The sequence below is a fragment of the Bombus terrestris genome, chromosome 16 (genome assembly GCF_910591885.1).
Source record: "Bombus terrestris chromosome 16, iyBomTerr1.2, whole genome shotgun sequence".
Classification (NCBI taxonomy): Eukaryota; Metazoa; Arthropoda; class Insecta; order Hymenoptera; family Apidae; genus Bombus; species Bombus terrestris.
The window spans coordinates 758,498-776,205 of record NC_063284.1 but is presented as its reverse complement, the minus strand read 5'-3'; the positions used below and the strand labels follow the sequence as shown (position 1 = coordinate 776,205).

Sequence of the window (17,708 nt, the reverse complement as noted above, 5' to 3'; positions counted from 1 at the left end):
TTGAACGGAACGCTTGCCTGGTAACATGCTTCCATAAATTCACGTTTCAGATTTCGAACTCATATTATACTCTTCAAAAATACGTATTGTGATATAGGAATATGTTCCTGTCTTTTCTTCTATCTTTTTTTTTTGCAGTCATATAAAAGTACATATTTTAGTTTGTTAAAATTTTGCAGATTTATTACGCCATTATGAAATAATTTTCTTCGGTTTAACGATCCCTATAGAGAATAATATATAAATGTTTTTATAAATGTATCCAGAAACTTCCGTCTACTGTTTATACCTATTCTATTAATCTTCTAAATTATAATTGAATTCGAGCCAAAATCTAAAAAATCACGATAGTCAATTTTATTGTCAAAAAGTAAGCAATTAACGTCGAATATCATAACAAGCTGTAATTTTAAAGGAGGAATTTTAAAGAAGGAAATTGACAAGAATCTTAAAAAATTTGGCAAAACACTGCTTACTGAACCAATAACAAATAGTTTATAATACAAACATTTCCTACATAACCGATCGTCCATCTTGTCCTATTATTCAACAAAATGGCGACAAACTCGGTGGAAAATCAAATTATGGATAATAAGCGTGACAAACGAGACTCGAAATAGTGGAAGATCGGAGGTTGGTCGAATTCTAGCGAAACGGTAAATGTTCCGCCACCTAACGCGGATTGTTTAATATTCCATTAACGAAAACGAGGCGAAAAATCTAGCGAGCTCGCGGCGGACGAAATATGCCGCGGTCCTCTTCCATTGTAATCCACGCGCTCGTCGGCGAAAGAAGAAAATATCCGATTAATCGGGAATCGAATTCGCCGGATACGCCGCGAAATCCGATTAATTTCCCATCTCCTGCATTATTCCCAACGATTTCGACCGTTTTTACCACGCGTGCCTGATCCCTAGTATAGCTGTTGTTTTCAAATAAATTTCGCGTTCGCGTACTCGGTCGTTCGTCGACCCCCTCTCCAATGCTTTGAAGATGAATAGCTTGTAATCTGTGGTGTAACTCGGAATTTCATAATTATTCCGTAGATTTTTGGCGAATTTTTTAGGAATGATGTACAAAAAGGAATTTTTTTTCTAATATACTTGGATCTTCTTATAAAATATCAGGAGATCTTTTAAGTTATTCACAGGTAAAATAAATATGTACGATAGTTGAGTTGATTGAAATTTAGCAATTTTTTTTTTTAGCAATTATTTGGCTTTTTCAGGCTTTTTTTAGATTGCTTTTTGTTTTTTGTAAATCGCTGTAAAACGTTGCAAAGCTATCTGGTAAAACTCTATGAAGTACAGACTTTTGGATTTACATCGCCGGTGTTCACGGTGCAAATAATCTATTATGTATTTTGTAACTCGAGAATTGGGACGCGTTGTTTAAATCTGTTACCTTCCTTTGAGAAGATTCAGCGAATCTTTTACAATGTTTTAAAAGTTTCAATTCTCTTTAATTCTACTGGACACAGATTTTTAAATATATAGATCTGTCAAATTCTACGAAAGTCACTAGTAGCCTGCATTATACGATATAAATTGCGTTTCACAAATTCTTCCAAAATTATTTACCGAACTTTTACAGAGCTGGGAAAATATATTAGCGAAATGTCCATAACCTATAAAACTTACAAATTATCGAGTCTTGGCAACGATAAGAAATACAACACGATTAATCACTCCTAAGCGTTAAAGTTACCGAGAAATTAATCGATAGTCGGCGAAACAGAAGTCGTAACTTACCTGATAGAGGACGTCCAAGGAAATTGGGTAGACCATCTGCTCGACGATGACTCTGAGAACGGTATTGGGCCCCCCTTGGGTTTCTGCTTGCGTCTGGGCCACCTGGTTCTGTCCAGGAAGCGTAACTTGGTTGTTCGAGTTCTGTAACAAACGAGAAAAACAACGACAGTTAGTTATCTATTCACTTGACAACGTGGAAGAAACTTTTTTCAACGAGTCTTTCATTTTTCTTCTCCAACAGTTGACTGGGACTTTAGATTTGAGACTGCGGTAATTATGACGAGACTTTTGTTTAAAAAGTAGGAAACTTGAGTGGTGGTAAAAGTCTGTTAGAAGAACAAAAGCGGGCAGATTTAATTTGTATCAAATAACTTTTGTTTACAACTTTATGAAAATTACGAAATTGTGAAACATTATTTTGCAAGAACTATTTTTACACGAGAGATATGGCGTATACGTAAAACGTTATTGGGATAAAATTTGATTAATGTTATTTGAAGTATTTTGAAATACTCGAAATAAATGTGAACGATATTTGTAAAAATTTTATTAGCGATTATTTAATTCGTTTCGTTTAAAAAAAGAAGTATTAAGTATATTTTGACATCATCGAATGCTCGTGTTTTCAGTAAAACGAGATATGTATCTATTCGTGAAAACGAAAATATATATAAAAATTCCGATCAACATTTCCAACTCGATTCAAATTGCAACTTGATTATTAATTGAAATGCAAAACACAAATACACAGGAGATCTCGCTGATTTTCAATTTCTCACATAAATAAATAATAAACACAGCTTTTACGAATTTTAACTTCCAGTGATACGTTTCGAAAATAAATATAAATTATTAAATATCCGACAAAATGTAATATAATTCTCTAAAAGATTTAACCGGAGGACACTAATTAATATTGCTTTATGCTGCAACAATATAAAAATTGTTTCTTTATTTTCTGAGACATCAAAGAGGATCAAAACCCCATGGCCGTCATCAGGTGTTGCCATGGAACGAACTTTGCCAACGATTAGCATAAAATGCAAAAGAAATGCGGCACATTAAATTCACGATGGAGATTAAAACGCGGCATGGAAGCCCGACGGCACCGGAAGTGTCGAGAAAGAGGAACTTGTTACCGAGTTAGTCGCTGGACTGACGTGGAATCGATCCAGTCATTCGAGATAAGCTTTCAAAATGGTTTTTAACAATCCACAGGACTGCGAAGAATCGAAAGAGAATGCGGAATATATAAAACTCTTCCACGTTTCGTGCAATTACAATTTTTGTCTACTTTAAGATTGACTAAACGTAAAGCCTTTTCCATTTCCATTTAACTAGAATTTTTCAACTTCTTCATTTCATAAAGTTAATTCGCTGGTTCTTTAATTCCACTGAACTACTTTAAAGAGCCTTTTCGTTTTAACCGGAATAAGACTACGCTCGAATGACACACGCGTACATACCGGAAAATAGTCCTGTTAAATGTGACATCTGCGATATGAGACCATCGATCACTCGCATAATCGTAGTGCCCTATATATGATACAACGAAGAAAGGGAAAAATATAACGTCCACAATAATCTTAAGTAATAACAGCTTCACATCGACCCAGTTCCAGCAAAAGATTATCAACTTCTCCAAAGAAACGAAGATATGGAACAGAATTTAACAAGCCATCGAATATGAGAAATCGCTAATGACCATGGTAACTTTAAACGAAATAAATAACAATAGTAACCTTTTCGCTGAAAAAGTCAGTCAAAAATCTTCTGAAAACCAATTGGTACGTAAAATTTTCGGACAGAGGAGCGCGAGACGCACGTAGATAATTCGACGCGACAAAGTTGAACAGAAACTTCCTTCCGGGACAGCGAATTTCCGGTAGTTTTGAAGTCTGTGCCATTTATGGCCGTCGTTGGTCACGTAGACCGTTGGTGTAAAATTAGAATGACCACAGGGGTATAAGGACGACCGACGTGTCGAAGTATTTTTATGAAGCAACACGGGTATGAAATTACGGGAAATTCAACGGCGTGCAGGTCGTAAACCGGATAAAATAAAATTAACTAATAAAAACGGGAAACTCTGTCGATGTCTTCGTAACTAGATCTTCCAAGTTCATGATATTTTACTTCGTATAACGATGCCAATTTTTCCTCCGTGGATTTACTGTTATTGAATATTAAAGCTGATTTTTATTTCGGCTTGATGTCACGTGAACTCTTCGGCGGATTTTTTCTTTAAATTGCCCTCGAATCGCGTACAAATGCATGCAAATAACACGAATGTTTGTTCAACAGTTCGATTACGGTGAATTTTGAATTCCTATTTTAATCGAATTCTTTTTCGATAATTAAAATACTTTTACTACAGAAAGATACTTTTATAAAATTGTTTCTTTATCAAACAATAGAATCGATGCTACTGAATTTTTCAACTGTACCATGTTGGCAAACACATTTTTCGAGATTATCCGCGGATACAGAAAAAAATAAAGTTCACGCGTCACAGGAGCGTATTTTCATCCATTTGCGTCATCCACGTTCAAATGAAAGTAAACAGGTTGTGTACATCGACAAAATAAAATACGTGGACCAATTACTTCGATCCCCGCAGCACGTTTCAGCGGAGGCACGAGAGTTTGAAAAATGAAAATCAATATGCGACAGGAAATTAACGCAGTTTGTCGCGAATCTAGACGCGAATCAAAGCACTTTGGTTATTTAATCCGACGATTTTTTTCAACAAGATTCAAAACTTAACTAATGTACCCTCCGAAAAATGGAGAAACGCGGAGAAAGGATTTCTCCTTCGAGTATTGCCACTTATCAGGATCCACAGAGCGAATAAAAAATAATTACAGAGCGCGTGTCCAACGATGTCCGAGTTTAACAAAAGTTAAAAAGTTTAACAAAAGCTCGCAAAGTTTCATCAAACAGATATAACAATAGTAGTTGCAAAGTTTAACAATCGCGCGGCGATCTAAATAAAACATTCACTGGGTGGAATTCCAGAGTCGTTACATGGTAATCAAGATGAACGGATGAAGAAACACGATCATCCAGATTCACGACGGACCACGTTACAGGGACGCGGAGATAAAACGCGAGTAGACGGGATACAATTGCGACGACAACGGTTTACGAAGCTGCAACGATACGCGGTAACGCGAGCTTTTCATTCCCAAACATACGTACTATGTTCCACGAGTAATTTCCGGTTATCTTTCTTTACGATTCCGCGCTGGCGCTTATACCTCGGCTCTGTTCTTCTCTCTGACCAAGATCTGACTGATCGAGAAATCTCCGAATACAATGTTCACGCTTTATGCACCAATGCTTAATCTCGCCCCTTGAATCCTAACCGTGTAATCCTGTGCAAGTTTTGCTCTTACGAAAGGTCTAAAAATATCGACGTCAAATTTGTTGTGTGCCATACAAAATATTCCCGAGTTGTGGTGTACGACAGAAATGATCTCTGACTCTAAACCTCCATATATTACACAAAGAACTTTCGATTCTCGGTAAATACTTGCGCGTAAACCGAAACTTGACATTTGAATCGCCAATTGAAATTCAAAGAATTCAGGATTACCAACTAAAATTCGTGGAACCCATCACTATCGAGTAAAGTTTGAAGAGTCGTTCAAAGCACCATCAACTATTGTACAATACACATAAACAGCATCAAGCCCATTAAAATATAACCTCGCTTGTCTGAAAGCACCCGACGCACAAGAGAAACCATGAAATATTTGCACAACCAACGAACACTCTTTGCTTTCGCAACATTTCCAAGTTTGCATCGAATAATCCTGCTTACGGCGTCTAAAACAAAATTCCCAACTTTTTCACTGCGCCATCAACTATTCAAGGACTAAAATAACTTCTTAAACAGCGAACGACGCGTCGTTAACAGTCTTTGGATCGAAGTGCCATGGCAATAATAATTTCAGTCGTTTCATCGGTGCAAAGTGTTTTCCGATGAAAACTACACGTTGTGTTGCAGGATATTCAGTTTCACGTCATAAACTCGCGTTTGCCGAATAATGGCGAGTCCGACGAGTTTTGTTAGGATGGATTAAAACTTTCATCGACCAAGTAAATGTGTTTTGCGCGATGGTTTTTCGGCAACTGTGGAGAGAATCGGTTTAATGGTTCGACCGGTGGAAGTGAATTTTGATTTTCATGGTACGTTAAAGGAAGATTAGAGTACTTTTTATCCGGTTTTCAGTGGGCTCTGTACGTATTTATGTAGAATTTTGTGAATTTTTTAAAACCTAAAACATTTTTCCTCGCGAACTTCTACTCTATTGCGGAAGAATAATTTTGTGTTTGTGCATGAGAATGAGACACGAAATATCCTTTTCTTTAAAACAATTAATCGAAACAGAAGAATAGATTTCTCAGAAACTCGTCGATATTAGAGAAAATTATTTTCCATTTTAGTTTATCTTATAAAACATCCTTTTTTGTTGACAATAAAATCGATATTTCCATTTCAATTCGAGTTGAATCTGATCGAAAATCGATTTCATTAGAAACTCTCAAGTTTACTGGTCGAAATACGGTGATAAAACCCGGAGGAAATTAAATCTGATGTAAGAGGGTGAATTTTCGCAGGCGCACAATGCTTTTCCATTTCTTTGCCTGGAAATTCCTTCGATTTCGCGTGCCTCCTTGGAAGATCTACGAGTCTGATGGGATTCTTTTGAAAAAAAGGAGGAAACGTGGAGAAGGGAACCCTGGGATCAAATTTACGGCGAACACGCACGAGAATTTATCGGTTGCTAATTGCAGAAACGAAAGCGAAAGCCGAATGAGCGAAAATTACCGTGGAACCTTAAATTTCGGGATCCTCTGGAATTTTCTGATCGCCGTGAATAGAAAAATTCGTATAATTTCTCGTGCGTATTTAATTAGTAAATAAAAATCCATACCGACATATTGTTCAAAAGGAAGAGGAATAATTAATCATAACACGAAGCGATGAATTTTTCAGACAGACGATAAAATACAATAATTAATTCTTCTCTAAAAGAAGGGGAGATCGACAAACGGATAATGAATTGAAATCAAGCTTTTTTCCGCAGAAAGAAGGTCAATTAATAAATAAGTAGCGCGTTCAAGTTACAAACTTTCTTCGAAAAAGGAAGAAAAAGAAAGGTCTCAGTCGACGAACGATACATTAAAATCACTGAATCAACCGCAGCAATAAACCAAACGCACCTGGAAAAAATTTATTCTACTTTGAATAAAATTACACGAACTTAGCCCTGAATTAAATTTCAATGCAACGAAATTCTATGACGCTGCTTAAACCCAAAGAATAAGAAGGACGAAGCATTTACCCTATCATTTTGACCCAAATTTCTGCAAAAGGAAATCACGTGAATTCGCGCGTTCTCGAACGCGAAAATATTCTTAGAACGTTACTTCGTATCGTTTTCTCATCCGGCGAACAAACTTTCGAAAGAAAATGAGAGAGGGGGAAAAGAAGCGAGGGTTTGCTTCTGCCGAGGAAGCTTCAAAGAAACGCGCACTTCTCGCCGCTTAAAAAGATGCAGATGGTTTAATTATACTGAATGTCGATAATAAAGTCGCCAGCTGCGAGCTGGAAAGGCTCAATTAAACTTGTACCTTAATTTCTGGACGGAGGTCGATGGAGGGTGGAGATAAGAAGAAAATCGTGGCCACTGAAAGAAATGTAAAACAGCTGGAGAGAGAGAGAGAAAGAGAAAGAGGAACGGTGGAAAATGAAAGAAGTGGGGAAAAGGGAGACGAGTTAGCGAAACGCGCGGCGAAGGTGCTAAATAAACAAAAGGGAAGGGTGGAATTTTAAATGAGGCAGAATTAGAGAGATGCAGTTGATCGATAGAGAAAAAAAGGGAAAGAAGTGTTTCGATTTTAGGGACGAAATTACGAAAGGCATATTGAATAGAATTCGGATGAGATTTTAATCGAAAGAATTAAAAAATTAGAAACGTTTAAAGGTGGAATGGACGCATTCTAAATTTCGTTCCACGTTCGTCTAAATTTAATTTTGATGATATTCGGTAGACGAAGATGTTAGCCATCAGGGGATGTTTATGCACAATTCTGATTACCACGAATTTCATCGGAAACGTCCAAATCTTAGCAAAAAGAATTTTTCAAATAAGCGAAACCAATTGTCCAACAAAATTTACGATTTTATTCGATGCACAAAGGTATTCGCGAACCGTTGCATCGAAATACGAATCGCGATATTCATGGGTGAATCGAGCGATTCTGCGAGGTTGGCGATCGTTTTCAGAGATTGCAGCCACCAAAACAACCGTTCTGAATGCAAGTTTAACGTATTATTGTTGCCCGACACAATAGACGCGTCCGTTGTTTCCGAGTCGCTCTTGTAAATCGTGCTTAATGATAGATGAACGCGGATGCGCTGGTGCCTGAAGGAATTGCCCCGGAGTTTCGGCCAATTTATAATTCCGAAACTTTTAACCCAGTTTTTGCTTGCAACTTCCTGAAAATTTCCCATTTGTACATTGTGTTTTTACAACGGACGTGTCCTCGTGTTTTCTGAACCGTGACAGCCTTTTTAAACGAGAATACAATTTATTTGAGTTCGATTTCGCTTGGTAAATTGTTATTAAAGAACGTAATTAGTGGAGGAATAATTTATACACGTATGTATAAGTATGTATAAGTAAGTGAAAGAACCGCGAAGGCGTAACGAAGGTATAATGATCCAGATTCAATCTTGCAGCTTCACGGAAAAATTAGAAACTTCCATTTCTACGAAATTCAATTAAAACTAGCTATCGTTAAAAGGAAAATTTAAACAATATACGCTACTTTGAAGAAACGCGAAACATTCCAAGGAATTCTCAGAAGCGACCGTATAAAAGAATAGTTTTCAATCTTAAAATAAAATACATTTCACGGAAAAATTAATCAAATTTCCATTTTTACAAAATTCAATTAAAACTACCTGTCGCGAAAACGTAAATGGAAAGTAAAAGAAAAATTCAAATAATGTAGCCTAGTCTAGCTTACAATGAAAAGTTTAAATGGAAAATCGACAAAATCATGGAATGATAGAAACACATCATTTTTTGATATTTTAATACGCGAGACTAAGGAAGGAGCGAGCACGCGAGTTACAAGTCGAAATAATCCAAGAACTTTCGACGAGCAATCTTGCCTCGGCGGAGACCGTTACTTTGACTATGCACTCGAATGGAGCAGCTTTCAACAGGCGAAATAACTACTCTAAAGGGTAGTTTCCAACCCCTTCTGATGGTTCGTCCCTGAACTAACCGTAAGTGCTCGGACTGAGAACATTACCATAACATACCACGCTACTTGTTGCAACTGATATAGTCCGATCCTTTTACTTCTGCACTCGGATCCAAAGAGTATAGCGCGATTGAAAGCTTTTATATCCTCGTTCGACCGCGATAACGAGGGTCGAGGGTTCCTTATATATGCAGCAAGCTTTCTTATAGGTCGCAGTAAAGTAAATATACCCAAATAGCATCTTTTGCAATTTCTCTGTTATTTCAGAAGAAATTATTTAGTATTCCGTGTTATCAATATTATTGATATCCCAAAATACCAACACACAAATTTTCCTCTTTACATTTTATTTTTTAGAAAACTATTCTGTTTATTTTTGAACGAAAAATTAGTCGAGAAAGTTTTGACTATTTTTTCAGGAAAAATCGTCCAATTTTTTTCTTTCTTTTTCATTCGAAAAATGAAATCCATATTGCTTTGTGCGCTCTAAATAAAAATGTATCTCTCTGTCCAAATAAAAATGTCCTTTTCTAAACAAAAATTAAATGTCTAAAAATATTACTGATTGGATAAAGAGGATCGGTATAAATCAAGTTAACGGTAAATAACAGTCATAGCATGCGATCCAAGAATGCACGTAAGACTCTATAAACCTGGAACAAGTCTCTAGAATATTAATCAGGATCCGAAGATTCGAAATAGATCTCTTTCGATTCTTTCTGTTTCCTCGCAATCTTTCCGGAATTGTCAGAGTAGATAACATACAATTGCACAGTATCTCCGCATTTCTCAAATTTGATGTTTATTCGCGTCCGGAACCGGCCAATTCTCGTATTTCCTCACGGTGCACCCCAGTTTCTTACGCTTTTCCATATCTCAACGTTTCTAGGGTATCCACTATTTCCAGTTGTGTTCCTATATTTCACAAATCCTCGATTTCTCTTCGTTTCCTATCCAACATGCCGCTGCACTGTCTTATACATGCCGCAAATCCCTTGGATCTTTATTACAGTTGTGCTCCCGTATTTTTGTCATTTTCGTTGAAGCATTCTCGGATTTTTATTTGATCCTTTGGTTGGTTTACAGTGAAGGATGTTCCATCGAGGGTCTTTCTTCGACTGCTTTAGGAATCGCGGAGATTACCGTGTACACTGACTCGCGAAAGTATTCACTTCCCATATTTGCTGCCCATAGGAAATTTATCTTCACATCGTACGTATCGCATACAACATTTTACAATTTCATTAGCACTGCAACGAGCCATGATCGTGTTGGTCCACTTTCGACACAGTGTGTAAGTGTATTGTACATGCGAAAGGAAAAATAACTACGAAGAACAAAAGTCGAATCCAATTAATAATTCTACTCGTCGCACCGGTCCCTTTCACAGCGAAAACCCCAAACGCGTTCCAACATCGACCCTTCGAAGCACGAAAAGAAACAAAGAGCACGAAAAGGAATTCGCAAATTCACCCGGTGATACATTATTCCCCGAGTTAACAAAGATAAACGACGAAGAAAGGCGAACGTGAAAGACGAAGAGATAGGGAGAAGCAGCTCGTCGAGTGACCTCATGATCCACATTCGCGGAAAACGTTTCGACGTAGCGAAGAGCAACCCCGCAGCTCGTCGTCCGGTTAAATATACATCGATGGAGAGCACGCCGCGGGATGTGGTTCTTTCGAGAATGGTAACGGACCAAATAATAGAAGCCGCGACGATAAATAACAATGCTGGTGGCGTTCTATCAGTTGCTCGACTTTTCAACCCTCCAAGGCTATTGCAGTTTTTTGAAAACAAAACCGAGGTTAATTCCATAACTGGACCGTCGCTCGAGTTTCACAATTTTTGGAAAAGATCGGTTCGTTTGAAACATTTTCGCGGCATCGATGTTCGGTTTCGAAAATTAATAGCACGTACCGATGTAAAATATCACGCGTGACAGTATTGGCGTGATTTCCTTTCGTGAGAATGTTTAAAGGTTAACGGGGGTTGAAAGAATGTAATAAATATAATAAAGCCTCGTAGCTGGAGTTTTATAACTAACCATTGACCACTAAGACAACGAAGAATGTTTATGTATAAAATTCTTCAAGTTGTAAGCCATTTAGTTTTACGCTGGACATAGCGTTAATGGTGTGTTGCATAATTGGTGCTTCGTAATCGTTAATTTCGTGTATCGGAGGTAATTCTGGATGCTGAAGTTGTGAAGTTGAAATTGAAGTTTGTTGGAAATTTTGGATAGCGTGTCTCATGTTTCGAGTAGAATTTGTGGAATATTGGGGATGAGTTGGTATTATAAGTTAAAGGATTAATCCTACTATGGAGTTAATTCTACAACGAGGTTAATTCCGCAACCTTTTACTTTCAAGGGAATGGAATTTTCTAAAAAATGTAAAATTCCGCTAGAACCTATTTTCTAAGACTCGAGACCAAGGCTCGATTCCACTCTGTAAATCAACAATTTCTGATTAAAAAGGGAAACAAATTCGCTTCGATCGATCTGGAAAAACAAAAACGAACCGAGAAATGCCAAGCGTCGGAACAGTTTCAAACATTCTCCGTTCAATTTCCCGGTGTACGATTTCGTGCGAGGCTTTCCCGTTTGTTCGTCGAATCCGAAATATTTAAACGGTTGTTTCCGCCGGCGGAGAAATGGCGAACGGCGTACGCGCCGCGAAAAGAAAATGAAGGAATTAAGAATTAACACGATGGAAAGACGGTATAACGGAGAAAGTCTGTAGGAAATTGCAAGTCTGTTCTACCCGCCTCGAGGAACCTGCGATTTGTTTGCCAAACGAGCGAGCATCCTGAGCCCGCCAACTCCCTCTCTGTTATCCTGAACGAAGCACAGGGTGCTCTCCGAGTGGGTGCCACCGAATCGACGAAAGATGGTTGTTGGAAGTTTCAATGAGGGTGGGACGGGAGAGGGGGGCGCCCTGATGAAAAATTCGTACGCTGCCTCAGGAATTTGTTTTGGCAAGCCTGTCTTAGGATCCTAATATCTGATTCAGGATCATTTGTCTAGGAACGTAGAGGCAGGGGCCAGTAAAAGTGAATTGGTCTGAGAAGTGAATTTTTACTTGTATCGTATAACATGTTTTAGAGATGAAGACTTGATTAAGAAAGGCTATGAAGGCTTCGAGGGATGAAGAGTGGATTTTTCTTGGATCCTGAAGAGTGACTTATATTCTAAAGAATGACGATGTGAAACGTGAATCGAGAGATTCCGAAGATTTAGAAACATCAAAACATATCGATCGTGAATTCTGAACTAAGAATGTCAAACTACCAAGGAATATTACTCGTATCCGATGTTTATTCTCCTAGTTTTCCAGATGTAATCTCCCAATTTTACGATAAAGAATTATCATAACGCTATCATTCTCTTACAATCCAGATTCGCTCCGCAAAACCAATAGAAGAATCAAAAGAATCGCGAATTGAGAATTTCTAAAATCAGAAATTGTATTTCTAATACAGGCAAAAAGTGAAAAACCGCGTAAAGTAATTTCCGAGCACCCTTCAAGCTAAAACCAAGCCCCGCCAACTAGAGTTTAGTGGAAATACTCACCATACAACTTCATCTCCATAAATCTGGCAAAAATATCACGGAGGAAACAGGAAGAACAAGGAAGGTGGCGGTATTTCGTCAGAAAAAGAAGCCTGCCTGTCCAACTTTGCATTTCGCTTAGCACTCTGATCGCGGAAATAGCATCGGGGACGTAAAAGAGAGCGAGAGGCCCCGTGCAGTTAGGCAGAAAGAGAAAAACGAGCTGGGCGGAAACAGGCCGAGAAGACTGATTATTCTGGCTGCAGAAGAGTTCGTCTGGCTGCCTAGCCACTCCATCATTTTGACGGCCGCGGATCCCTCTCGTAATATTGTCCAATGAACGCGCTCCTTTATCCTCAACGAATGAGGTAGCAGCATTAAAAGCGAAAACGAGGGAAAGGGACGGTTGACTGCCGAAAAACAGCCTGGCGATGGAATCCAGCGATCCTTTGGTGGCCTCGCGGAGAGAGAAAAAAGCCGGAAGTCGATGGAATTGCACGTGATCCAAGTCGATGATCCGACCATCGATCTCTCAAGGATACGAATCTTCGGTTTTGAACGTTCGCTATAAAGCCTCGATGATGCTTGTTTCCTGCGAGCTTAAAGTGTCTTTCCTGACTTCTTTATTTTTCCTTTCCTTTGTTTAGTTAATAGTAACGTAGTTGGCTTCTTTTTCCTTTATTTTAAATGCAAACGAACGACGTTCATGTCTCTCCGAAGTCAAAGTTATATCGTAGGTACAGTTAAAGTTACTTAAATATAGCAGTAAGTACAGATATACTTCCAAGTAGCAATTATACGAAGAATATTTGCCAATTTGTTAACAACCAGTCATTCTAACGCCATATTAGACATCATCGCTATCGCTAATCCAACACCAACGTAAAGAATCCATCTCGCGTCCACTTCCATCCATGCAGATATAGGAACTTGACAGATATAAAATCTATAACCTTAACTACCGACACAAAAATCGATCAAATAGACGTACGACGATTGAATCGAATATGGCCGTCGGAATTCTTTAATTGGGTACGCAATCACGATTCCATTTAGGCGAGCGGCGTTTAGCTTCTCGTTTCACGATTTTAATCGCACGAGCAGCAAGCGATGTGCATCATCATTCCTCGCGTTTCAGGTTGGCTACGTGAGAAATCCAAACACCAGTCCCCGTTCTTTCAGCCAGTCGGGTTCCATTTTCCGGCCGCAACTCGTTCACGTTATCCATTTTACTCATATTTCATCCCCCCGGCAACGTCGAAATGGGGCGAAAAAAAAAAAATATCAAACGAGTATCTCGCCTCGTATTGCCAGTCCTTTCACCCCGGCGACAGCTCTCGTCTTTTCACGAGATCGCAAGAATCACTTCCTTTTTATCACCTTTTACTCTGTATAATACTTTATACACTATACTAGTACCGATTATAAATTGTTATTTAGTAGATACTTTATATCGGCATATTAATTATATTATAGTTCTCAGAAAATTGCTACTGAAGAAATTTGTTTGGAGGAATTAAGATGGAGAGATATGTAAATTGTTCTTTTTTAAATTATGACGATGATTCAGTAACGATGGTGTATTTCCAATATATTCGTGTAATACAAATTTTTGATGTATTTCAACAACCCTATGCTATTTGATTGTTTGAGCTAATTATTGATATTTTGTTAAATATTTGGATCAGTTATGGCTATACGTTTGTTTCATACATTGATATTTGCTTGGTTCGGCATTATTTACTATAGATTATTTAATTACCTTCTCCCAGCCCACATAAAACAGTCAGTCTTCCAACTGGCGGAACAGCCATGGTGAACAGACGTCATTTTCCATAAACACGATATCTGCACGCGTATTTCACCGATCGATACGCCGGATACAAGTTTGCCACATTGTTACTCCGAATTCCGTCTGAAATGCCAAGGAGCCACGTGGAAACGGCGAGAAAGGGGTTGGAGGGTGGTTATGCCACCAAGATGGCGTAATATTTTTAATGGAGGGTGTCTTGGGTGATCTACGACGCGCTGCATTGTCTCTGCGAGACACCTCGCGCATTCTTCTCACACTCTACCTTTTCTCCCGCCCTTTTCCACCGCCAGCCGCTCCTTTTCCTATTTCTGGATGTATTTTCTGGAAATCTTTCGGGATCTTGGAATTTTTGGATGTTCCTAGTAGTAGTTGCAATATTTGGCAATATTTTGTAAAAGTTACGACTTCTGACGTTCCTTGAATGGTTAGTGAAAATTGTGATTGCTTGGAATTTTTAGTCGCGTTCAATTTCAAGAGTTTGCAGTTTTTGATATATCATGGAGGTCGAAGGATACCTTTCAAACGTTGTAAAAGTAAGCTGGTGTAGAAAATGTAATTTAACTAGTATGCTCAACTAGTATCATTAGGCCACAGTTGACTACGATGAAGCGAGTTTCTATTGGGTTGCTTATCTTTTTCGTATTCTGTATTTCACAAGATTTTATTTGCCATTATTGTCATATTTGTTATTAATAGAAATAAAAATGTTTTTATAAACCTAAGCTAGCAGTGAGAATATTTATCGCTATTTTTTGACGTGGTATTATACGGTTTAAGACGTCCGTTGCAAGTTTTCCTCGCAAACCAGCAAGTGTTAAAGGCGAACGTTGTCGTCAACGCGTACACAGGCATGGCACTGACGTAAGTTGGGCATTGTTTTCAACGTCAACAAGGAAACGGCTTGCTCGCGTGTTCATGCACTGAATAATTGATACCAGACTATAAACTGTCCTGTCATTCTGTACGGTATCTTAGAACGTGCTGAATTTTGCCTTCGACTAAATTTTTATCTTCTATGCTCGCACTACGAAGCTGAAAATACCGTTGCTTATCTTCTTTGAACTTTCATCGGTTGGTTAATTCCAAATAAAGCCATTAAAATATTCTCTTTTCGCCATAAAGATCGCTAAATCCAGTCGTCGGTTTCTGGTTTCTCCTTTACGCATCGAATTTCCTTCTCGACGCCGTCAGTTCGGAAACTTTCGCGTCCATTTTTGCTCGTGGTTAAAAGGAATAAGAGAGAGAGAGAGAGAAGAGGTCAGAGGAACCGCGGCCGGTATAAGGTAGAATTATGTCACGGCTTTACGCGGGACACTTTTTATGGGGCTTCGTAAAGGCCGGCGAAACTTTCCTTCTCGGTAAAACCATTAGCCAGGCCCGTATATTCTCGTCACAAAGGCGAGCCGGTCCTCCGCCTCTCTCAGGCTATTGGAAACAGGTGTCTAAGCCGTGTCGCGAGGAAAGAATCCCCTGTGTCGTGTGGCGATGCGTCAACCGAGTGTCATTCTTTGTGCACAGCCTCGCTGGGATCTTGATTAAAAAGAGGAAACGCGAGCAGTCTGTAGTGTGAGTTTAATTATGGCAGAGGCGAGGTGGAAATATTTATAAATAGCGCGTACTTATGCTTATTTAATGGTTATAAATAAAGGGCGAGAGGAAACTAGTATCTAGTAGTTACTGTTTACTTCGCTATTTAGTACTTGTTATTTACTATTTGATACTTAGTATCTACTACCTGCTAGATATTTAGTGCTTAGTAGTTACAACATGGTACTGATATTACGTTAATGAACTGACGTGAAATAAGCAAACTACTACGACATGGCAGAATCTTCCCATAGAAAGGACTAGCTAAATCTGTCGCTACTATATAACGAAACAAACTAAAAAAGATGCGCACAAAATCTCACGAAATTTTCTAAATACCCACTCTGAATTTCGTTTCCGAATCTTTCAAACTGTAATTCAATTTATGAACATTTATATCAAGGCGATGCCAATACAACATATGTAATGATGTTGGAGGATCGGATCGATACAGCTTGAAGACATGCTGATCACTGATAACTTATCAATTCATTTTCTCCCTGAAGAAAATAAGATGGAGACAAACATCCGTTGGGACGAGAGCCTGTAAATTAATTACTATAGAATGCAAGGGTGCTTTGTCGCATGGTATCTTTATTAAACGAGTTCAGAGGCGAGCTTCACTCGCGCCTCTTTTACTTAACCGACATATTAGCCCCAGGGGCGGTCAATGTATTAACCGTGCCTCACTCAATTCTTTTCTCTAGCACCAACCAACGAAATCCCCTCGTTTCACGCTTTTGTTTATGCAACAAGGGGCCACGAAACTTGATATTGCAGAGATTACATGTTCAACTCGCCCGTGGAGACTTAACAGGGAATTTGTGGTGTTGCTCGCTGAAATATGCACAGGATATACTAAAACTATGGGCTTTTTTAAAGCCACTCTTAAGTCTTGTATATACTTGTAATTATATGACGAAGCTTGTAATACTTACATTCGAACTGTTTTACTATACTCGGATACGTATAGTAAGCAAATTTTAAGGAAAAATCTTTTTTAAGGCAATGGTATAAAAATGGTAGAAATGTAGATATGATATTAACATCCAAGTATCTAGTATCGAGGTACTAATAAACTGCATTAAGCAGATAATTTTTAAATTAAATTACATTCTGTTAAAAATAAGCGATAGAGTCCACGAGCGATAGTTTCGAATGCACAGTGTAGGGAAGCCAATCGAAGTTTCCTATTTACAATACATGTACGAAACAAATGCCTGCTTTCTAAAAATCACGGGCCACCGGAAATTCAGAATGAAATACCGCCGATAGTCCGGCATTCCGGCGAGTTCCTTGCACACGCCTTGGACAAGTCCGTTGCTTTATTCTTCCGATGCACTTTATGTGGCTAAAATACTTCGCATTCGTGGAAATTTCCGCTCGAACGACACCGGGAAAAGTGGTTTCCAGAAATTCTCCGGCGTCTGTCCACGCGTGACTGCGTTTAATTTCGAGCTTCGTTCGGGGAAAAAACGACCACCTGATCGAACCTCCGACTGCATCATAGAGAATCGAACGTAGAGAAACCGTGGGAATTTTCTTCAATTGTTCTCGACCAACGAATTCCACGATTCTACGAAAAAGTGTATTATATTTCACGCGTGGAGTAATTTTCGAAATGATTTATTCTAAAATCGAACGTCGACTTCGTTCCTCAAGATTCCTGAGAACGTAGAATAGAATAAATATTGTATAAATTACGTTGTTTCGCATG

General features: G+C 38.6%; 1 protein-coding gene across 20 annotated transcripts in view; it reads right to left on the bottom strand.

Moving 5' to 3' along the window:
* Positions 1–17,708, bottom strand: part of LOC100650792 (polypyrimidine tract-binding protein 2) — a 421,711-nt gene that overhangs the window by 51,962 nt on the left and 352,041 nt on the right. For all 20 annotated transcript variants that reach the window (XM_048413316.1, XM_020867289.2, XM_048413312.1 and 17 more), the window contains one exon: positions 1,752–1,892. In XM_048413316.1, coding sequence (XP_048269273.1) covers positions 1,752–1,892 — 141 coding nt within the window. The remainder of the gene's footprint in view (positions 1–1,751; positions 1,893–17,708) is intronic.